At 36.0% G+C, this 23,529-nt stretch overlaps 1 protein-coding gene, 1 long non-coding RNA gene and 1 pseudogene across 3 annotated transcripts; 2 read left to right on the forward strand and 1 right to left on the reverse strand.

Moving 5' to 3' along the window:
- The first annotated feature begins 468 nt into the window (after window positions 1–468).
- Window positions 469–1,794, forward strand: LOC148919354 (12-oxophytodienoate reductase 2 pseudogene; annotated as a pseudogene). Its single transcript, XR_016124671.1, has 3 exons — window positions 469–510; window positions 662–838; window positions 1,048–1,794. The product of XR_016124671.1 is annotated as a 12-oxophytodienoate reductase 2 pseudogene (transcript).
- Window positions 1,795–5,952: 4,158 nt separating this feature from the next.
- Window positions 5,953–8,889, forward strand: LOC148919355 (putative 12-oxophytodienoate reductase 11). Its single transcript, XM_089047289.1, has 5 exons — window positions 5,953–6,126; window positions 7,299–7,439; window positions 7,528–7,682; window positions 7,804–7,983; window positions 8,182–8,889. The coding sequence occupies exons 1-5, from the start codon at window positions 6,056–6,058 to the stop codon at window positions 8,772–8,774; spliced, it is 1,140 nt and encodes a 379-aa protein (XP_088903415.1). The 5' UTR covers window positions 5,953–6,055; the 3' UTR covers window positions 8,775–8,889.
- Window positions 8,890–16,410: 7,521 nt separating this feature from the next.
- Window positions 16,411–23,356, reverse strand: LOC148919356 (uncharacterized). The gene is made up of 6 exons (XR_016124673.1): window positions 22,391–23,356; window positions 21,217–21,389; window positions 20,955–21,089; window positions 20,753–20,886; window positions 16,919–16,966; window positions 16,411–16,640 (listed from the first exon to the last, which is right to left on the reverse strand). It is a non-coding gene; the product is annotated as an uncharacterized LOC148919356 (long non-coding RNA).
- Window positions 23,357–23,529: the final 173 nt, after the last annotated feature.

A 23,529-nucleotide genomic window follows, 5' to 3' on the forward strand; every position in this document is an offset into this window, starting at 1 on the left:
TTGAATTGATGATAATCTGACTATATCTTCATAAGTAAAACATATGAATCTGATAAAAATAAATAAAAAATAAAGGACATACATCTCTGTATCTATAATTTATATTCTCTGTGTTTTCCAGAGTTGTTTTAGCACCACTGACTAGAATGAGATCATACAACACTGTTCCACAGCCGCATGCCATCTTATATTATTCTCAGAGAACATCTGAAGGGGGTCTTCTCATAGCTGAAGCCAGTGGAGTTTCTGACACAGCTCAAGGGTAATTTTGAGAAGAGAAGCTTTCCGGTTTCTTTTACCACTGGTTTTAATTGAATACCATACATTTGAGTGTGTACTTTCTTCATTTCAATGTTGGATGACATCTCTATTCCTTTCATATCTGAAGTTTCTCAGATTGTCCTGGCTTATGACAAGGAGCAAGTTGAAGTGAAACCTGATTGTTGACGCTGTTCATGCAAAGGTGGTGTTTTCTCCAGATTTGGCATGCGGGCCGGGTTTCAAACAGCGGTGCGTTTCTGTTATTCACCTTTATGACTTCACTTCTATCATAGAAATACTTATGAGCAATTAGACCATTGAAGCATTAGGAAGCTGATTTTTCAGGAACATATAATCTATTGTGTTCAGATTGTGATTCTGTGTCTCTCTTTGTTTTCAGGTTTCCAGCCAAATGGCCAGGCTCCAATCTCATGTACCGACAAGCCACTTACCCCCCAACTACTAGCTAATGGCGTTGACGTTGCTCAATACACACCTCCAAGGCGATTAAGGACAGATGAGATTCCACAAATTGTGAATGATTTCAGACTTGCTGCAAGGAATGCTATTGAAGCTGGTAACTTATCTTTTAAGTTAAATATAAATCAAAATTTGCAAGAAATCAAAATGGACCATAAATAACTACTCAGCCAAATGTACTTAATAACGAAGATCACGCTAGATTGATGCTTGAATTGTATTTGTTTAGATTTAGAATATCATATGATTTATAATGTTAAGTTAGTAACATCTTGGCTACATGGAAAATGCTTTTCTGATATATAGGCTTTGATGGGGTTGAAATTCATGGGGCGCATGGCTACCTGATTGATCAGTTTATGAAAGACCAAGTGAACGATCGAACAGATGAATATGGTGGATCGCTGGAGAATCGTTGCCGGTTTGCTCTGGAAATCGTTGAAGCTGTTGTTAATGAGATAGGAGCAGATAAAGTTGGAATTAGATTATCTCCATTTGCGGACTATATGGAATCAGCTGATTCAGATCCGAAAGCATTAGGCCTTTATATGGCCAAATCCTTGAACAGATATGGGATCCAGTACTGCCATGTGGTTGAGCCAAGAATGAAGACAGTTGGAGACAAAATTGAAAGCCCTGACAGTCTTCTGCCCATGAGAGAAGCTTTCAAAGGCACCTTCATTGCGGCTGGTGGTTTTGACAGGGAAGATGGGAACAATGCTGTGGCTGAGGGCCATGCAGATCTTATTGTCTATGGACGTTGGTTCTTGGCTAATCCAGATTTGCCAAAAAGATTTGAGCTTAATGCTCCTCTAAATAAGTACAACAGAGATACGTTCTACATATCTGATCCGGTTGTTGGTTACACTGATTATCCATTTCTAGAAACCACCGCTTAAGTTTCCTGCAGCCTATATGGAAGCTTGAACACATACTTAGATTTATATTCTGTATTAATCTGCTCGAATGTGTATTGTTACTATTTTTGCATTGGGTGTATAATTAAATAAAAGAAAAAAAAATGGTGAATAAAAGTTCTAGTTAGGTCTGGTATACTATGTATCAAGTGTTCTGTATGCGGTATCCTCACTCAAGAGCCTCGAATAAAGTGAATACTAAATGCCACTAGACCAATAAGTAGAATAAAAGTAAATGAGGTTACTCTTGGAAGCGTCAATGTGTGCATTTAAAATATGTTGCTGATATGACATTTTAATTGTCGTAGATTTTAATCCAGTGAAACGCCAGAGAAAAGGGTTAAGAATTAAGATGCAAAGCCAGTGAAAACAAGGAGAATATCTAAGTCCTCTCTTTGGAGTCTGCCAGGACCTAGTGTTGTTAAGTTCCTTTTGTTTCTTGGTTGGGTCATTCCAGTACAGAACAATAAAAAAACCTAAAACATGGGGAAATGCCAAATGCAAAATCAGATAGCGAAGGAAGTAAGGCCTGGTAAATCTGCCAAATGCAAAATCTTAAAAGAATTAGAATCCGGTCTCTTAGAAAGAATTGGATCTCTTAAACACAAATAAGTTTACCTTTTAAAAAAATTGGGTTCTTAAATAGTGTTGAGAATCAAAGATTATCCTATAATTTAGGGATTGTATAATAGAATAGGAATGCTATATTATTTGACTTCCTGTATATATTCTTTCCTAGCTAGTTAGCTTTCTTGTAGGAGTAACCTACGGAATCAATGAGAATTCATTCTGGTCCAATATATTTTCTTATACCAATTTTACAAATAGTATTTGGAAAATTATGATAGTTCATAGCCGAATTTAAAATCAATGAATTCAACTCTGATTGCATAAACATGACATGGATATTATTCGAGATTTTCTATTTAAACCCCACTCTTCTCTTAGTCCACCCCATGTTTTAAGTTCACCCCAACTTTTAATTTAAATTTTCACAATTTCTAAGAAAACCCCACTATTTTCCCAAACAACCCTTAAATACACCCCAAACTGAAAAAAAAAAAAAAAAGAACTAAAAGAGATTTTCTATTTAAACCCCACAATTTTTTTATTCCTAGTAAAAAAACACAAACAAATGAAACCCCAAACCGAAATTTAATACTTTCTAGAGAAAGAGAATGAACTTTACCTCTCTCCAAGAATCAGTAACTGGAATTCTAACACTTGGATATTGTTGAGTTGAGAACTTGAGAGAGAGAGAGAGAGAGAGAGAGAGAGAGAGAGAGTTTGTAAATAGAAAGTTCGAAGGAGGTTTCTAAAACTTAATATGAAGAGTGGTGTGATGTGTGTATAGATGTACTAGGGTTAATTATTAAGTTGGATGACCTTTTTTGTCTTTTTACACAATTATAAAACTTATAGCTTAATGATTTAAGTATTGGGGTGAACACAATAGTTCTTCTTGAATTTTTGTATTATTATTATCACGAACTTTTAAAACTAGGTAGGGGGTTTTAGCATATTAAGAATTCATAGCCTTCCTTTTGAATACTTGAATCAGATTAAATTGTGAGAAACAAAAAATTACAACAGAAAAAGGAAAAAAAAAAGTTAGATAACCTATAAGGAACCAAATAAAAATTAAAAATAAAAATGGGAGCAATCAAGTTACTTTCACAAACCAGAAAAAACCCAGAAAGAAATATCATCGAAAGAAGAAATATGAAGAAATGTGATAAAGAAGAAGAAAGAGATGGTGGGAGCATTCGTCATATAACTACCTAAAAATGTAAAAGGGGATTTTATTAATTAAATTGGGTTAAAGAGTTTATATAGTGATAATAATTTAGAAAAATAATATATATATGTACGTACGTATTTTTCAATAATACATTCGTGTTTTATACACGTCTCACATTTTTTGAAAAGCAAACACACAATAGTCGTATTGTACATATACGAATGTATTTCTAATGTTTTATACATGTAATTTTTACAAACTTTTCAGCACGTATTATACAAACAATTCTCACATATTATTGAATAAGAATAACATATGTTATAAAAACTATATTAAAATATCATATATAGGAAAACTAATATCTACTTTAGATATGTTGAAACTAGCAAATTAATCTATATATATATATATATATATATATATAAAGCAAAAGGCAGAGAATGATGAAACATTCAAAATACCAGAAATACCCTTGGTTAATACAAATATTAAGAATTGAAATTATTAATTAAATGAGGATAATATGGTAAATTTACATTTTTTCATATTAAACAAAATAAAAATAAAAATAAAATCAGATAATAGGTCCTACTTTTATGGACCATAACCATAACTACCCATGTTATCTTTTCTTAATTCTAAAAAAAAAGTAAAAATTAAAAAATAAAATCAATTGGCACATGCTCAGGGGCTAGTATTTATAAGGTACAAACTAAAGCAACTAGGAACGTCCTTTTTTATTTTTTACATGACACTGAAAGATAGAGGGTCTTTTAAAAAAAAATAAAATCGTAGCCGCACGGCTATACTCTGTGTTTTTATTTATTTATTTTAAATGGACTTGTGTTGTCACGTGGCGCCTAATCGAAGGGGGTCTTTTGTTTTATATTTAAACGGGTTTTCTTTTAGTATAGTTTATAGCATGCCTATACTATTTTTTACACGTGAGCGCTTAGGTGATGTGCAATGCTCAGTAAATAGTATAGCCGTGCGCTATACTCATTTGTTTTTTCAATTTTTTTTAAAAAGTAGTATAGCGGGGCTACTGTACTATTTTTTATTTATTATTATTTATAAATTGTCTTTAATAAATAGTATAGACGAGCGGTTATAGTCATTTACATATATATATATATATATGTCCAAAAAATACTTTATACATTTTTAAATTAATATATATTATATCTATGATATATATTATATTTTGATCGATCTTCCAATCGAACTATAGGATCTAAAACAAATCACGCAAAATTGGCACATTCTGGGAGGTAGAAAAGATGGCGCAGTGAGGTGTGAGGGTGAGACGATAGAGAAGGATTCTAAAAAGATAAAATAATAATAATAATAATAATAATAATAGACATAAAAGGCAATTTGGAAGAAGAAGAAAAACATTTTCTTTCTATAAGTATATATATGGGTCGCCTGAATTCTTAGGCTCTTGCCCTTGGGCTAGGGCCGACCCGGATATCGATATTTTATCTTATTCATCATAATTATGAGCGTTTTGGGTGTAATTGACATATGGGTTGTGAGGATCAAATACTTTGTATTTATTTATTTATTTATTTATTTCTTTATTCAATAGTGAAAATATTCAACACCTCATGGACGTAGCCCGGTACCATGTAAATCTCTTGTGTCTCTTGCTCAAATTTTATTTACAAGATGCAATTCCTAAGCACTAGAACTCGTTCTAGGGGAGAACCTGCTTGGTCATGTCAAGTTTATTTGAAAGGATTGCGGACCTTGATCTCGAAGAAGTCATTATGTTGTTCAACCAAATTTAAGCATCAACAGTATTGCACATTAAAAAGTTAATGAACTCTCACAATAGAATTATTTGGCTTGAAGGTGATAAAATCTCCATACCTTTTTAGCCTTTAAATCTCATTAATTATATGTTTACTAACCGTAATTGGATTAGGAGGAATTGAATTGAGCAGGAGTTGGATTGAGAAGAACTAGATTCTGGATTTTTATCAAGTTGTTTACTAAACTATATGGAATCAGGATAGGAGTGGTACCAATTACTAAAGTGTCCTCGTTGTTAGGTTAAAGTAGATGGCAAATTTGAAATTTTGAAAATTGTGTGAGGATATAATGGGTAAAAAAGATGAATTCCTAATGGGTTAGTTATCAGGAATTAGAATACCACCTCTCACCTAAGAATCAATTTCCAAATCAGAATTCAATTTCTAATTTCAGATGATGGGCCGACTTACTTTTCAATTCTTTGAAGAACGCATTTAATCCTTTATATTTAATTCAATTTGAGAATTCCAATTCCTGATTAGTAACTACACACCATAAAATACTACAACTTGACACGTCGAATGAAGTAGTAAGGTAGGTTTGCAAAATGTCAAATTTCTCATCATCAAATTCAAATTTGATGTTTTGCATTAAAGACCAATAGTTTGAAAAGTATAAAACGTGAAAAGTGTTATTTGGTAGTTTTAATAAGAACCACGCAATTGCAAATGTCAACATCTCAATAAGCGCATTAAAACTACACGGCTTCGAACTGTTTTTGGATTTTCTAGTTCCTGCCAAATGTTTAAAGCACCAATTGGGTCTTCCATTCATTTCCAGAGCCAAAAACCAAAACCCAAACACAAGAGCAAAACCCAAGTGAAGTCTGATAGCTGATATGTCTGCTCAACCTCCCACAATTCCTCTCCTTACCCCTTACAAAATGGGAAAGTTCAACCTTTCTCATAGGTAATCTTTTTTAAATTACATTATTGATGATATATTGCTGCAAGGTGAAGAACGTTGGCTTCGTTTATCTATTTTTCTAAATCTGTGTCTTGGGTCATTCTGTTGGTGCACAAATTAGCCATACACATGCCCTGTTCTGCTAAAAATGGGATTTAGTCCACTTAGAAGTTAGGAGCAGGTGTTTGTGGATAATCCCAGTTGGCTAACAAGAAATTTTTTTTGAGTTACTTCTTGTGTCTTGCCAAATGAAGTTGTTTTATCTTTTTTCTTATCCTATATCAGCACTTTCATCCACCATTCATTTTCTTCCTCTTTTAGTTCTTAAATTCAGTCCTAAGTTTATTTGGAGTCTGGACAATCTTTATTTGGGTGGTTTGTTTTGTTATGCAGCATCAGCATTTTTTTATGTCAGGCCTAAATTTCTACAGCTAGGGATTGGTTTAGTTAGATAATTTAGATCGCCCAGTTTTCTTCTGTCTCTCCCCGTACTCTTTCAGTATAATTCTATGCTTTTTAATGATAGTAATGCCTCTCTATCTGAGTTTGGGTATTGAATTGATAAGGTGTTGCAAAAAATACTTGCCCTGCTTTCAATTTTTCTTTGTTGTCAAATTCCTAGTTGCTTGCCTGTGCCTGTGCATAATAACCATTTATTCTTACTATTCATGTGAGAATGAGATTCTCCTTGAAGTTGATGATAGTCTAACATATATGAATCTTATAGAAGTAAATTATACAATAAAAAAAGAGGGGGTTGGGGGGGACAGAAAATAGCATCAAGGGGCTCCAGAACTTGAAAATCTATAAATATGTAAGTGATGCCTAGGAGGAGTGACATATGGTTTGATGTTTCCCAATACACCGTGCGGTGTGAAAATGAAAACCGGAAGGATTCATTTTCTTTTTTGTCATCAGTTCATAATGGTTTAACTCTTGCTTATTTTTCTTAAATTTTGTTTTGTATAGCCAGATAGGATAATTATTTGCTGGGTAGTTATATTTTTCTCTTTCAAACCAGTCACGCCATGGAGTTATAGTTCTGATGGTATACTGTGTTCTCCAGAATTATTTTAGCACCTTTGGTTAGATAGGGGCCATACAACAATGTTCTCATCCACACTCCCATATTGTGTTACTCTGCATCTATAATTTAAATCTTCCTTCTTTTCCAGAATTGTTTTAGCACCATTGACTAGACAGAGATCATACAACAATATTCCACAGCCGCATGCCATCTTATATTACTCTCAGAGAACATCTCAAGGGGGTCTTCTCATAGCCGAAGCCAGTGGAGTTTCTGACACAGCTCAAGGGTAATTTTAAGAAGAGTAGCTTTCGATTTCCTTTTACGTTTCTTCATTTCAAAAATGTTGGATGACATCTCTGTTTTAATTTCTGAAGGTATCCAGATATGCCTGGTTTATGGACAAGGGAGCAAGTTGAAGCGTGGAAACCGATTGTTGATGCTGTTCATGCTAAAGGCGGTGTCTTCTTCTGTCAGATTTGGCATGCCGGGAGGGTTTCAACAGCGGTGCCGTCCTGTTGTTCACCTCTATGACTTCACTTCTATCATAGAAAGACTTTTGAGCAATTAGACCATTGAAGCATCAGGAAGCATATTCTTCATGAACATAAGTATTGAGTTCAGATTGTGATCCTCTATCTCTCTCTTGCTTACAGGTTTTCAGCCAAATGGGCAAGCTCCAATCTCTTGTACCGACAAGCCACTAACCCCCCAACTACAAACTAATGGCGTTGACATTGCTCAATACACACCTCCAAGGAGATTAAAGATAGATGAAATTCCACAAATTGTCAATGATTTTAGACTTGCTGCAAGGAATGCTATCGAAGCTGGTAACTTATCTTCTAAGTTAAATATAAATCAAAATTTATAAGAAATCAAAATGGATCATAATTAAGTACTAAGCGAATGTACTAACCAAGATCACGCCAGATTGATTCTTGAATTGTACTCGTTTAGAATATCATATGATTTATAATGTTAAGTTAGTAACATCTTGGCTACATGGAAAATGCTTTTCTGATATATAGGCTTTGATGGAGTTGAAATTCATGGGGCGCACGGCTACCTTATTGATCAGTTTATGAAAGACCAAGTGAACGATCGAACAGATGAATACGGAGGATCGCTGGAGAACCGTTGCCGGTTCGCTTTGGAAATTGTTGAAGCTGTTGTTAATGAGATAGGAGCAGATAAAGTTGGAATTAGATTATCTCCATTTGCGGACTATATGGAATCAGCGGATTCAGATCCGAAAGCATTAGGCCTTTATATGTCCAAATCCTTGAACAAATATGGGATCCTGTACTGCCATATGGTTGAGCCAAGAATGAAGACACCTGGAGACAAAAGTGAAACCCCTGACAGTCTTCTGCCCATGAGAGAAGCTTTCAAAGGCACCTTCATTGCGGCTGGTGGTTTTGACAGGGAAGATGGGAACAATGCTGTGGCTGATGGTCGTGCAGATCTTGTTGCTTATGGCCGGTTGTTCTTGGCTAATCCAGATTTGCCAAAAAGATTCGAGCTTAATGCTCCTTTAAATAAGTACAACAGAGAGACGTTCTACATATCTGATCCGGTTATTGGCTACACTGATTATCCATTTCTTGAAACCACAGCTTAAGTTTCCTGCAGCCTATGGAAGCTTGAATATATTTTATTCTGTATAATCTGGTTAAATATTTTGTTATTCTGTATGTAGAATTAAATAGAAAAAAGGTGACTAAAAGTTTTCTTAAGGTTTGGTATATTATGTTTCTGTGTTGAGGCTCACCCAAGAATCTCTAGTAAGGTGGGGAGTAGGCACTAGACCAACTGCAGTAATTTTTTTTTAATCAAAGATAAACTTCATTAGATAAACTTCAATAGTACAATCAAAGACATTAATAAGACATCTAAAGTACCAGTCCCCATAGGACAACACACTAACACGTTAAAAACAATACTAAAGCTGACAAATGCCGCACTAAAACTACTTGTCCACATTACCACAATTAATCATAAGCCCAAACAAATCTCACATACCAATATAACTGAAACCCTAAAGCAACCCATGAGCCTAAATGAACCCTAACACTACCACCTGAAGAAGCCCGTCGTAGCCACACCGACTACCGCATTCATAACAAATTTGGGAAAATACGGTTTCCAGTGATCTACCTGTGCATAAGAGCGAACAAATAAATGAAAACAACTACCTTGACAAAGAACAATTAGGTGATTTGCAGCAACCTCCGTCAAATACGACGTGGACCCAAATTTAGAGAACATGAGTAGTGTTAGAGACTGGGTTTTGGGAGAAGGATTGGTTTGAGAATGCCTAAAATAGGTGAACGAGAACTTCAATCTGAACATGGCTCAGAAGGAATCACCACAATAGGCTTTTTATTCAAAACCCCACTGTGGACTTATTCACTAACCCAAAAGAAAAAATGCAAGGTAAGAGAAGGAAATGAGGGGCAATGACGCTTCTTTCTCCTCCCCCCCTCCGTGGAATTTTTCTTTGAGACTCACAAAAGGAAATGAGGGACTAGAGTTTTTTCGACCCCTCCCAACATTTTACCAACTGTAGTGTTGAATAAAGGAAAAACTGGATGAGGTTAATCTTGGAAGTGCAAATGTGTACATTTAAAATTGGATAAACTGTTGTTTTGCTCTTGAACTATGTCATAATTGTCAATTTACTCCCCAACAAAATCTTTTGGTAAATTAAGTACAAAATTTTTGTACAAATAGCCAACTTCCCCTTACATCAAAATTTTCAAATTTCATCAAATTTTCCATCCATATTAAGGGTAAGTTTGTAATTTTAAGGAAAATTAAAATCATACCATACTAAAATAAGAAATAGTAGTATTAAAAAGGTTTTTTTAAAAAACAAATCAGAAAAAGAAAAAGGAAAAAACCCGAGCCCCATCAGCCACCCACCCCAACAAGTTCACCTTCATTCATAAGTCCACCCTGCCTAATCACACCGACGGCTAGAGCTCGTCTCTATCATGGCTAAGCTTGGAGGCCAATTAAGCCATGAGTGATGCTATTTGAGCATCTTGTTTGACTATTTTCCTCTGCATTTCTTGAAGTTTTTTCTTTAATAGTTGATGTGCTAGTAACCACCACTAGCATGGCTTCAGAGTTCATGTCTTCATTTCGTTTCAACGCTCGAACTTGGTTGTTGATTTTGAAATTTTTCTCCTATGGGTAATAGATTGGGAACTTGCTAACTCTAGTTGTCATTTGAAGCTAAGAACATTTTTTCGAGAATGAAGTTGGAAATTAGATAATTATATATTTCCCTCTTTTCGGCTGAGGCGGCTGACGGAAAAAACTTTTGGTCCTTCTTCTTTTGAGTGCGGGGTGTGCCATCATCAAACCCCGAATTTGGGCTTAAATGGAATGTGAGTAGATGGATGTGTTGCGTTCGAGATCTGACTTTAATCAAATGATTGTTCGGCCGAACAAGGAACCTCTTTACGGCTTAGGTTCTTTCACTACCTTGGGGTCAAGGCTTTATGTGAGCGACCAAATGATGTGGAGTGGGTAGAAATGAAGATTGAAGGTGAAATGTAATGCAATGAAGAACACGTGTGTAAAGTAAAAGGTGCTTGAATTTAAATATAATTTAAAGACAAATGTGTAAAGTAAAGTGCGAAAGATAAATAACGTAAAGACGAGAATTAAAGTGCGACAAAATAAATCAAAGCGATAAGTAAAGCAAGAATGAAATGAAAGCCATAAGAACGATAAAGTAAAATAAACTTGAAATTAAACTTAATTGAAGTGTGATAACAATGAAAAGTAAAACAATTGAAATAAACTTGAATTTAAATTAAGAAAATATAAATTGAACGAGAATTTAAACTTACACTAAGAAAAGGAAGAACTCGCTACACTAGGTGCATGAAAAGTAAAATCTTAAGTCTATGAAAAGAAAAGTGCGAGATAAAAAGTAGGTTTGTCTGTCTAATGTTGTGTGTCTGATGTCTTCGTTTGGTGAGGTTCAGTATAGGGCATTCGTCAGCCCATGGGCTGGCCATTGAATGGCCAAATGTCAATTCTTTTAAAACTCTTTCCTTTTGAAGCCCCTTGAATTCGTGGGATCACATTGGTGGAAATATTTTGATTGCTTGATTCTTTCATGTTTTGGAGTATACTGAACTATCATCAATCTCCTTAATTTGTTTCCTTGTGAGGCATCCATCATATGCACATTGACCTCCGGCAATCTTGGGCGTGAATCCGTGGCTTGGGCCTTGACCTTCGAGGTTTCATCTTGACATCTGGTGGAACCTTGTGCCTCTTGAGTTTTTAGAATTCTAGAGTTGGCTTACCATCCGTCGACCATCCGCCAAGATGGGTGGTATAGGAACTCCAAAAATTTGGATGTTGGGCTTGACCCTATGTTGGACTATATTTGAGTTCTCAAATATTTGAATATTGGGAACTTGGCGGACATACCTCCTGCCAAACTTCAACTTCCTTGGCCCGACTTTGCTTGCCCAAGTGTTGAGAGAGGGCGCTAAGGTGCGTAAAGAGAAAATTCCCCCGACCCAGTTTTTTGTAAGAGCAGTGGTCGACCAAAGTTTTTAAGGAGTGTCCAGCCCAACTTTTTGAGAAGGAAGCATTCGGCTACTTTTGCAAGGAAACGCTCGGCTACTTTTACAAAGGGAAGCGTCCAGCCATATTTTTGAGAAGGCACCACAGCCTTTGAAGAAAACATATCGGCCGCATTTTTGAAAAGGCACCATGACCTTTGAAGAAAACACCTCATCCACCTTTTTTGCGAAAGCACTTCGGCCGCATTTTTGAAAAGGCACCATGGTCTTTGAAGAAAAGACCTCAACCACCTTCTTTGAGAAAGCATCTCGGCCGCTAGGAATTCTCGTCCGCTAGGAATTCTTGGCCGCTAGTAATTCTTGGCCGCTAAGAATTCTCACTGAGAATTCTTCGCCGCTTAGGAATTCTCGGCCGCTAGGAATTCTTGCCCGCTAGGAATTCTTCGATGCTAGGAATTCTCAGCAGCTAGGAATTCTCGCTGAGAATTCTTCGGCCGCTAGGAATTCTTCCTTAACAAATTGGGTAAATTTTGACCACCCCTAAACATTATAATATTTAAATTTATGATTGAGTGAAAAAATAAAAGAGTTTGTTTTGCTCGAACAATTGCATTGTTTCAAATGCAATTGATATTATTTGTTAGCATTCAAAAACAATTGTTTTGTTGAATGCGGTTATCAAATATAGAAGCATTTTTTGCTATAAAAAGTTGCGTCTGTTGGTGGATACCTGATGGATTCTATATAAACTCATTACCATCTTCTTTACAAAAAAAAAAAAAAAGAAAAAAAGGAGTTTTATCCACTCATGCTATGTTAGAGTAACAATCTTCAAGTTTCCTTCCAAAGTGTCTTGAGAGTATAGATATATAATTGGTTCGCCATAGTCTTAAATTGAAGTACTTTAATTTAGAATTATCGATTGTTGAATCTTGAGATATAAACGCCTATAGAACTGCGAGCAAAAGGGCAAGAGCGAAATCTATCTTTATGACATTGCAATTCTTGCAAACCTCAATCGCTACAGCTGTCATTATTTCTATTTGTGTTTGTTCATTTACATTAATTTCATGTAAAATTGTTATTGTATTTGATGATTACAATTTTGTTGTGAATTATTATAATCTAAATTCATATTTTCTATTGTTCCTCCAACAAATGATGTGACAACCCTTGAGGCTTTGAGGCAGTGACACATCTTTAGAAGCTTTGGCTTGCCTCGGGGCTTATCCCTGTGACATGTCAATTCGATGTCTTGCTTAAGGAATGCCCCCGGTGAAACTTGAGCTCGAAGTCTCATCACTTGTTTGTCAGAGCTTTCCTTTGCTCTGTTTGTCTTCACGAATTCATCTGGTCCTAAGATATTGAGGGCTCTGTGCAAAACTTAAACTAGAGTCCTCACATAGTCTAATATGAAAATACTAAATAAAAAATTTGACATAACGTAATATTATAAAATAATTTTTTTTATAACTAAAATTCATCAATTAGCATGAAATAACAATCACAAATCAAATTCATAAATTTTTTAATATTTTTTATTTGATAAAGTTAAATATTAGTATGTTCAGTAAAAAAATAAGAGTTCAAGAGAAAGAACAATGGCATGAATTTCTGTTTTGGTTTTGTTTTGAGTGGAAGTAAGAACTTTGTTTTTAGGAGAAAGCCTATGGGTGTGATATATAATGTTGTTAGTTTAGTTGGATCTTTCCCCTTCCTTTTTTTTTTTTTCACGTGCTTATATATTTTTTTAAAAACTATTTTAAAATTTGCTGTTATAACGAAAAAAGAAGAAAAATATAAATAGAATGACATCACTAAGACTCAAACTTGGGCCTTGTACTAAGGGATGTGTGCTAGAAACTAGTTCCACCAAATACACTTTTGTGTCAAATTGTTGCATGCTGGAGTATATATAGAGTTTTTATAATATTAGTATATAATATAAAGTAAAAAAATTTCGGGAGCCCTCAAAAATTGGGGGCCTTGTGCAGTTGCACCACTTGCACCATGCCAGGGCCGCCCCTCATTAGGGTTGTCCAACAGTGGCTCTTCAAAGTCTTGGCAACCGTCCTCTGATAGTGAGGTTTTTTCTTTTGTAGAAGTCACCATTGTGGGTTCTGTGATGCCTAAGTTTATTGGGATTGAACCAATCACGATTTGAGTGCTTGTAAAGGCTTTAGCAGCCTTATAATTCTGGATGACTTTGTTGTGCTTGACCTTGTGGTCATTGTTGTGGTAGCTTCCGCACCTGCCATCAGGACACTTTCTACAGCTTTCTCAACAATTCTTTTTTTCAACGGTAATTTGACGGATTGGACAATATTGATTAACGGAGTAAAACACAATAATCAAATTGGCTAAATTGAAAACACGAGGACTAAATTGGCCAAATAGGTAAAACACATGGACTATTTTAACATTTAAGCCTTCTTAAAAACTAACATTTACGATAGTAGGAGGTAAATTTTAACTATTTTTGATATATAAAAAAAAAACTCAAACTCAATGCGTTTATTCTCCCAACCGGAGGAACCCAAATCTTCCTCTTTTGTTTAAAACCACTTTTCATCTTGTTGTGCATTTGACTCATCCCAGGAGTGCACCAGCAAATTTAAATTTGGAATCCAAGTAGTGAGTTTTGACTTGGAGACAGATATTCAAAAGGGTCCCAATGGCTTGACCTTGATTTGTTCAAGCCACCTATTGAAGCTTGTGACTTTGGGTCTGCATCAAACTTTGTCCAAGCGGCCACCGCTTCAAGTAAAAGAATGACGCGTCTTTTCTATTGCAACACAATTCATTCAAGAAGGCATAAGGGAATTCAAGCATCAGAATAATCACAAGTCACTACATACGTAGCCCCACAATGAGCGGTTGGATGACGTTCGTATTTACATGGGTGCTGATTTATTTGTACTTTTTTTTTTTTTTTTCAAAATGAAGAAAAGTATAGGGAGATTACTCTCACTACCAGCAGGGCAGACATAATCTCGAGTCGGAAGGACTTAAGCATGGCACCCAACCGCCAGCCACCCGTATGGATTTCTGTAGGAAATGACAGATCACGCACGAATGAAGACTACTGGCAGCGAAACTTGAACACTAGTGGGTTTACACACAGTGCAGGGACCTTATCAACTATTAGTAATGTAATTTCAATAACAACCCGGACCTAAAAAGCTTGAAAAGTGTGATTCATATGTAATTTCAATAACAAGCACATAATTGGAAACATCATCAAACGTCTCAATGTCTTGTCTTTGGGTTCCTACTAAATGTATAAAACCACAATTGGGGTCTTCCATTCATTTCCAGAGCAAAACAAAAAAGAACCAAAACCGTTACAGAGCAAAGGCCAAGTGCAAAATAACATGTCTGCTCAACCTCCCACAATTCCTCTCCTTACTCCTTACAAAATGGGAAAGTTCAACCTATCTCATAGTTACTTAAATCTCATGTACATTACATTATTGATTAGACATTGCTGCAAGCTGACGATCTGTTTTTATAAATCTGCATCTTGGGTCATTTTGTTGTTGCACAAATTAGCCATGGCATGACCTTGTTCTGCATTAAATGGGGTTGTTGGTACCACCATGCCCATTAGGAGTCCACTACTTGTCCAAACCATGTATTGTCCCGACCTTAACCATCTAGGTACAATTAGGAGTGGTCCACCAATATTTCAATTGGATTATTGTTGTGTTCTCCAATGTGGAACTTACACATCATGAATTGTATCGAGCCGCGCCTACACCAACGATCTCCACCTTGGCGAGATCTAAGCCAAGGTAGCCTGCCCATTACAACACTCTCAGTTTTCAAAGATGGCACGGTCCCCGCAACTCCACCTCTTGCGACAAGGATTTCTTGAACCTCACTAGGAGCCCTTGCCCCACCTACACCAACAGTTTAGTCCACTTAGAGTTAGAAGCAGGCGTTTGTGAAAAATCCGAGTTGGCTAAGAAGAAAAATCCGAGTTGGCTAGAAGAAAAAAAAAAAAAAATACTTCTTGTGTCTTGCCAAATGAAGTTGTTTACCTATATCAGCAGTTTCTTTCTCCACGCATTTTATTGTCCTTTCTACCTTGATCATTTCATAATGGTTTATCTCTTGCTTATTTTTCTTAAATATTTATGATAATTATTTGCTGGGGCTAGTTATGTTGTTCTCTTTTAAAGCTATCACAGGTGATGTAGTTTATATGGTTGTGACAGTTTACTACCAGGAAAGATTGATGCTTATATTTGTAATTTGTAATTTGTTTCTCATCCACATGCCATCTTTTACTCTATTGTATATTTAATTTATTTTCTCTGCCTTTTCCAGAATTGTTTTACCACCACTGGCTAGAATGAGGTCATATATCTCAGAAGAAATTCACTAGAAATTGAAATTTATGAGAATAACACAGGAGATGCAATCAAACCATAAAACTCCTGGACAGATTGAACTATTGTGTTTCTGCCTAATTGGAACCATCAACAATTTTAGCAACAATCAAAGGTTCAAACAATCTATTTGAAACAGCTTTCCCATTAACATAATAAGCTATTACTGCTGAGCATTTTCTCAAGAGAACAATTTGGGATCACATTACCTATATACTCATCTTTCAGACCAAAAAATTGAAACATAATAATTAAAAAAGTTATAAATGCAAAAGAGACAGGAAAACATGGTAAATCAGGTTACCTGCCAATCTCAATTGCATGCATAATCACCACGAATGGTTCCAGGGGCAGATTCTGCTGGGTTGGTGGCACCAATAATCTTTCGGCCAGTTAGGATAACATTCTTACCCTCCCAAGTCATAGCAACAACGGGACCAGAAATAATATAATCAATCAATCCACTGAAAAAGGGCTTTGCAGATAAGTCCTCATAGTGTTTCTCAGCAAAAGGACGATCCACATTGATGAACTTCAAACCTAAACAGATACCAGAAAAAAAAAAAAAAAAAAATATTGAGAAGAAATTCCTGATAAGTTACACATCCAAATTTAGCTAAGCATCCCAAAAAACTTATTGTAGTATAATTAACACACAGAACTGTAAGCCATACATCAAATTTGATGTCCGAAAGTTTTTGTCTGTAAGTCAAGATGATAATCATTATAAAACAGGAAAGGCTTGTTAAATAGGGTTGTCACAAATTATCAAAGTGCAAATAATCATACAAGATCAAACATAGTTGGTTGAAAATTACCTTTCAAATAGAAGCCTTCTTCTCAAACCTGCTAATGATGTCACCAACCTGCAACAAACATGAACCTCTCAGAAAATTTGAAAACTTTCACATAATTAAACAATACGCATACGAGTTGGATTAAAATAGTTTATTGGATTCTGTGTAAGAAAATAACTATATATATGGCCGAAGTTACAAAGGACGGCCTTTGTTCACCCACTTCACACATCCACAGATAATTAAAACTCAAGATTATGCGTGTAAAATCCAACCACTACATACTACAAATATTAAAACTTGATGCATGTAAATAAAAACCCAAAATCCCAGCTCAGAATTGTTAAAATTTGCTTGCTCCCCAGTCCACCCTAAAGAAAACCAAACCCTTCAATTCCTAGGTTTTTCCACCAACCAAACACCATACCAGTAACACTTGCTATGAATTCATAAACAAAAACAAGAACTTAGGCAAACCCACTTAAACAATTATGTATGCTTTTTTTGACATCACCAAAGCCATAAGGATTATGCATATCTACACTACAAGCCTCCAAATAAGGTGTACAAAATTTCAACCAAAATTTTCTTTGAATCTGTTGAAGAAGATTTCATTGGCCCGTACTATTACCTCCTCCTCAATATCAAACTCATTCACATAGTCTAAAGTAGCGTCCACCCCTACAGTGCTATTCCACTTGTACAGTCAAAATATTTAAATAAATAAAAAAATTTATAGGCATGTAGATGCAGAGCAGAAGATGCAAGGATTTTCTAAGCGACTTTATTAGACAGTAACATTAGGCTTCTAATACTAGAAAGAAATCAACAAAGCAGAAAGGCATGGGTGAGCAAGGCCCAATTTTCCAGTCCTTCGACAAATAGGGTTGAGCAATCATCTTCACGTTCACCATACACAGAGGTTCCTCCGCACCCGTGAGAGACAAAGCTTCCCATCTTATACTATTGCTCTGTCTCTCTTCTCCTCTTTTGCTCTCTCCGTGAAATTACAACATGGCAACCCGTTCGTACAATTCTCTATCTGTATTTTTATCTGTAAATTTGAATGCGTTTGTTTTTCTTCTTTGTGAAAATTTGGTTTTGTTTTGTTGATTGTACAGCGGTGGCAAGATCCTTTCTTCAGGTGGCAGCGACAGAAGAGGTTGCTTCCCCTCTCAGAGTTGTTCAGATCGAAGGATTGGTAACTCCATGATTCGCGTCTTTTCTCTGTTTTGCTGCTTGTAAATTTTTGGAAAACTATGCATGCCTAAGTTGATTATAACAATGGACACGACCCACCCAGGCCACCCTGATCCTCCCAGGCCGCCTAGATCCGCCTAGGCCGCCTAGGCGCCGCCTAGATCCTTCCAGTCAGCCAAGGCGCCGCCTAGATCCGCCCAGGCCGCCTAGATCCTTCAAGGCCGCAATGGCGCCGCCTAGATCCTTCCAGGCCGTCTAGGCGCCGCCTAACTCCCTGGCGTCGGTGTCCTCCCGCCTAGTGCCTTGGCCGATTTTTCGAACACTGATCGAAACCTGGCATGGGCTTGCTCTATGCCCTAGACGTTCGTAGTGACGAGTTCGAGTCCTCTATCCGTGGCTACCATGGCATCCAATTTACGTACGTTTCTGATTTTGCAATTTTTTTGCTTGTTTACATGGAAAAGGATTAACAGAGCTAAACCCTGGATACATTCAAGAGTATAGCCGAACGGCTATACCTTTAACATATTCAAATATATTAAAAAAGTGTAGCAGCACTGCTATGCCTCTAAAACTAGTGTTACAGACACCATCTTTCTATTTCCTATAGGAAATGCAAGACAATCACTCTAGCAATAATTATGACAATAACAACTTTGGACACTTACAAGTATATTTTTCTTAAATGGTGTTGAGTAGAAGTGTTGATCAATGCTTGAAGCTCCCTTTAAGAACCTTTGAGTGGAAAATATAAGGGGTTCTTAGATCCAAAATGATTAGCTGTCATTGAATTTAGTCCACGTGTTTTTGGTTTTAGATGTAAGTTCTTTGACTTTTATTACTTTTTTGTTGTGTCGATTTACCCATTGGGGTAAATAAAGAAAACACATTGAAAATCTAAATTTAATGCATTATTTCCTCATAATTGAATTTCATAATTTAAATTTTCAATTCTTTCCTTGGTAATATTTACCTCATATATGGGTACATTTTAATTTAATTCATGACAGTGAAAATCCACGTATTATACCAATTACTCAGGCAAGCACCCACATGAAATTATGTACCTAATGTAAAGGTAAAGAGTGTTATTAGTAATGGAAAAAACTTAGTGATAAATCGTGTTACGTATTAGTCAGGAACATAAATTAAAAGACCACCTATAAATTAGGAACATAAATAAGAAGACCACGTATAATTTAGATACAAAAATAGACAAATAAAAATTGTATTCTACCTATGAAAAAAAAAATTAATGGTACATAAAATACTATTATATGTTGTCGAAAATATGAAAAACACATATATATACCAACAATATACCTACACCATATGATAATATATCCACAAGAGTATGTAATATACCTCTACCATAGGGTGAACAAAAATAAATTTTTTACCAATAAGCCATGTGCTAAATGATGTGCTACTGTATTTGCTTCCCCAAAAACATGTAAAATAAAGGCTCGAGCAAATTGAGCCAAAATAGACATGCAGTCATCCACCAAGCACCTTGCTGTGCCAAATGAATTTCAAGAGACTTTCCGTATCTTACATCAAAATTGACATCAAAATGGTTCCCACTTAAAAAGGAATTGCTTGCTGCATTGAAGGCTACTGATGTGAAGAAGAAGTGGGAGAACAGCTCTTGGGGTATGAAACTGATTGTTCATAAGAGAAGTGCATCTTAGGAAATATCATGATATTTAGTTTACATTTTTGCCACGTATTTTCTTTTGGAAGCTTTATGTTTGCCACAGTGAGGGAGGGGTGAGAGAGGTGGGTTGGCACAAGTGGGGCACGGCAAAGTTGGAAGGAGAAGGAGATGGAGGTTTTTATTTAAATGCTCTCTGGGATGTGTTTGCGGTATTTTCCTTTTCTATTCAATGACAAACATCATAAATAGATCAATATTATCACATAATCGTATATAGCACAAAAGTCAAAGGACTTGTATCAAAGTCGCCAAATCCGAGGATTAAACCCAACTTCTCAATGAAAATTTGTATTTATATCAACTTTTCTAAAAATATAAGATCTTAGTAATACACAGATCATTATTTCACTAGCTGTTGAAACAAAACTAGAGATTTTTTTCCCTATTGTTGAGGCCCAAAATGTCAAGAGAAGCCTAAGAATATTCAAAGCCCAATGTAACGTCCAAAAGTTGTCACATGCTAATCCAAGCTGTATTTCATGAATTTATTCCCAAATGAATATACGAATGTTTTTTTGAATCTAAATTTCCATGTCCTAAAAAAAGTCTTCATGGTATTTACTCTTTATCTCCTTCCTTCTAGGATTAGAGTCTGAGAAATATATGTGGGAGAGGGAAAGAGACTCCACTCACAACTACTACTCAATCTCACTCAAATATGTAAGGAAGGAAATATATATTTAAATAGTATAGCCGCATGAAATTTGTATATTTACTGATATACACACCTTAAGGTCCAATGTATTGATACTTTTATAAAACTATCTATAACTATACACCCTAAGGTCCAATGTATCTACTGATAATATATCTTGCTTTGGTTACTCCAGTTCAATAATTTGCTTAGATAACAATCTGAAATTAAAGTCAATTTCATCCCCTGGAAAGCATGGTAAAACAAATGTTAGCAAGCAAAGCATGAAAAAGCCATGTAGTACCTGGAGAATATTAGGAACTGATGGTAACTCCATGTGAATCACCAAGTGATCAGACAAAGATACTCTTATGAGAGCATATGATTCCCATGTTGAGGTGTTCCCAAGGACCAACCACCATATGCTTCGTTTTTCACCTGTAAAAGAGAATCTGGAGCTCAGTTTGGTTTCTCATTACTAGTTTAGAACAAAAAGAAGTTTTAACCTTAGGGAAACGAGGGGTAAACGCTCTTGATTTGTTTTGCCTGAAATTGGTGTTCACCGGTGTAATGTCTAAAAAGCGAGACTTTCAGCTGTCCTGTTGCTGAACTTTTAATTACACTTTGATACGTGGAAAAGGCTGCACTAGAAGAACAAAATATTATGGATGCAATGCCTACTGAAATCAGTCAAAAAGTTGTCCAGTCATGTTAAATCTTGACCTGTGGGTTAGTCAGCCATGTGTCAACTATCTTAGAAGTCTCTACCTGATACAGTTTTGAAGCAGGAAAATTTCCAATCATGGTCTGCAAAGTTGCCTTGGGGAGACACTATAGTTGCTGTACGCTGAATATTCCTCTTTTGCTTAGCGAGTCAGCAAGTTCAACATTCATGCATGGCATCATATCCATAAGGAAGAATCCCCATCAAACCATAAACACTGAAAAGAACCCGAAAGATATGAGGAGGCTAGGAGGTGAAAACTCTACTTTCTTAAGGAACAAATCATCTCAGTCAAAGAGTAATTGTTTAAAAAAGATAATTAGATAAATCAAAGCTTCACCTTTTTCAGAAACAATTATTGTACCATTTAAGGGCAAGAGCAGCACATTGTCCTTGCAGACAAAAATATAAATGGCTAAATTCCAAAGTGGCCCTTCTAACAACACTTCAATGAGTAAGTGCTTTAGGGGTCTCTGAAGGTCTGGTTAACTCACATCCAACCCTTCCTCAGGCCAGATAAATCTACATGAGAATTGAGCATGGTATTACCTAGACAAGTAAGGGCTGAGAACCTCAGGTTTAGAATTGTCCAAGCCATAGTAAGCTGGATTAAACATCTGTAGAAAACTATTCTCATGTAAGATCTTGTACAGGCTTAATAAATCAAATACTAAGGACTGTAATCAAAACCAAAAGGCTTTTAACTTGTGTCTTCACCACCATATTTAAGTACAAGAGGATCATTGCCAATTGAAGTTGAAAACTATATGCAACTTTGCATCTAGAAAAATGTAAATGATAGGCGTTCTGAACTTTGACAGCAAAAAAAAGATAGGCGCAGAGTATTGAAAAAATAAAGGGGAAAATGCTTTATTGATTAGATATAGGAATGCAAGACTTCATCCATTGACTTTATTAGATTTTCTGATATTCAAAACCCCAAACAACCTGATTCCTAGTATTAATATTTGAGGCAAATATTCAGAAAGTAATATGATTTGTGTTTATTGATTGTTAGGCGGGCGGATTGTGATAGACATCTACTTCCATCTTTTTTTGTAGAATCTGAGCAACTGTTGATTATAAAGGGAGAAAAGCATGTAATCTCATTCACATATTTCTTTCTTTCAATTTTTCATTCTATATAGTCATGTGTGACCAAAACCATTAGTTGCAATATATCTGCGATTGATATTGGAAAATTAACATATCTCTTACCTTAATAATGACCAGATGATGATGACCTGGAGGTTCCTCCGCGCTCGAGAGAGACAAAGCTTCCCATCTTATACTATTGCTTTGTCTCTCTTCTCTTCTATTGCTTTCTCCGTGAAATTACAACATGGCAACCCGTTCATACAATTCTCTTTCTGTATTTTTATCTGTAAATTTGATTGCTTTTGTTTTTCTTCTTTGTGAAAATTTGGTTTTGTTTTGTTGATTGTACAGCGGTGGCAAGATCCTTTCTTCAGGTGGCAGCGACAGAGAAGGTTGCTTCCCCTCTCAGAGTTGTTCAGATCGAAGGATTGGTAACTCTCCATGATTCTCGTCTTTTCTCTGTTTTGCTGCTTGTAAATTTTTGGAGAACTATGGATGCCTAAGTAGACTATAACTATGGACACGATCCTCCCAGCCCGCCTAGATCCTCCCAGCCCGCCTAGATCCGCCTAGGCCGCCTAGGTGCCCCCTTGATTCTTCCAGGCCGCCTAGATCCTTCCAGGCCGCCTAGGCGCCGCCTAGACCCTTCCAGGCCGCCTAGGTGCCGCCTAGACCCTTACAGGCCGCCTAACTCCCTGGCGTTGGTGTCCTCCCGCCTAGTGCCTAGGCCGATTTTTCGAACACCGCCGAAACCTGGAACGGGCTTGCTCTGTGCCCTAGACGTCGTAGTGACGAGTTCGAGTCCTCTTTCCGTGGCTACCATGGCGTCCAATGTACGTATGTTTCTGATTTTGCAATTTTGTTTGTTTGTTTACATGGAAAAGGATTATCATAGTTAAACCCTGGATATATTAAAACGAATAGCCGACCGGCTATACCTTTAAAATATTCAAATATATGTCATTTTAGGGTTTGGGGCAAAAATACCACTTTTGCTAATTAGGATAGAGTAATTTCTTCAATTATTTTATTTATACATGTGTTATTGTGGAATGAGAATTTAAATTCTTTATGATACCTCACATTCTAATGATCTTTCTAGCTATTAGCCCATTAGGCAAGAATAAAAAATGAATTTTATTTATAAGAAACTAGCCTCTTCGCACGAGTTTCCGCGACTGCAAGAGGCTTTTCTTTAAAAAAATAAATTTATTTTAGAAGTAAAAAAGATAAAGGATAGTTGTATTCCATAAAAATAG

The sequence above is a fragment of the Prunus mume genome, linkage group LG2 (genome assembly GCF_029339155.1).
Source record: "Prunus mume cultivar Tortuosa linkage group LG2, ASM2933915v1, whole genome shotgun sequence".
Taxonomy (NCBI): domain Eukaryota; kingdom Viridiplantae; phylum Streptophyta; class Magnoliopsida; order Rosales; family Rosaceae; genus Prunus; species Prunus mume.

What these genes read in the sequence shown, in the direction of transcription:
- LOC148919355 (XM_089047289.1), top strand. Translation starts at nt 6,056, where the DNA reads ATGTCTGCTCAACCTCCCACAATTCCTCTCCTTACCCCTTACAAAATG. An exon ending in GTTTCTGACACAGCTCAAGG is followed by an intron (nt 7,440 to 7,527) that starts GTAATTTTAAGA and finishes TAATTTCTGAAG; the next exon opens with GTATCCAGATATGCCTGGTT. An exon ending in AAGGAATGCTATCGAAGCTG is followed by an intron (nt 7,984 to 8,181) that starts GTAACTTATCTT and finishes TCTGATATATAG; the next exon opens with GCTTTGATGGAGTTGAAATT.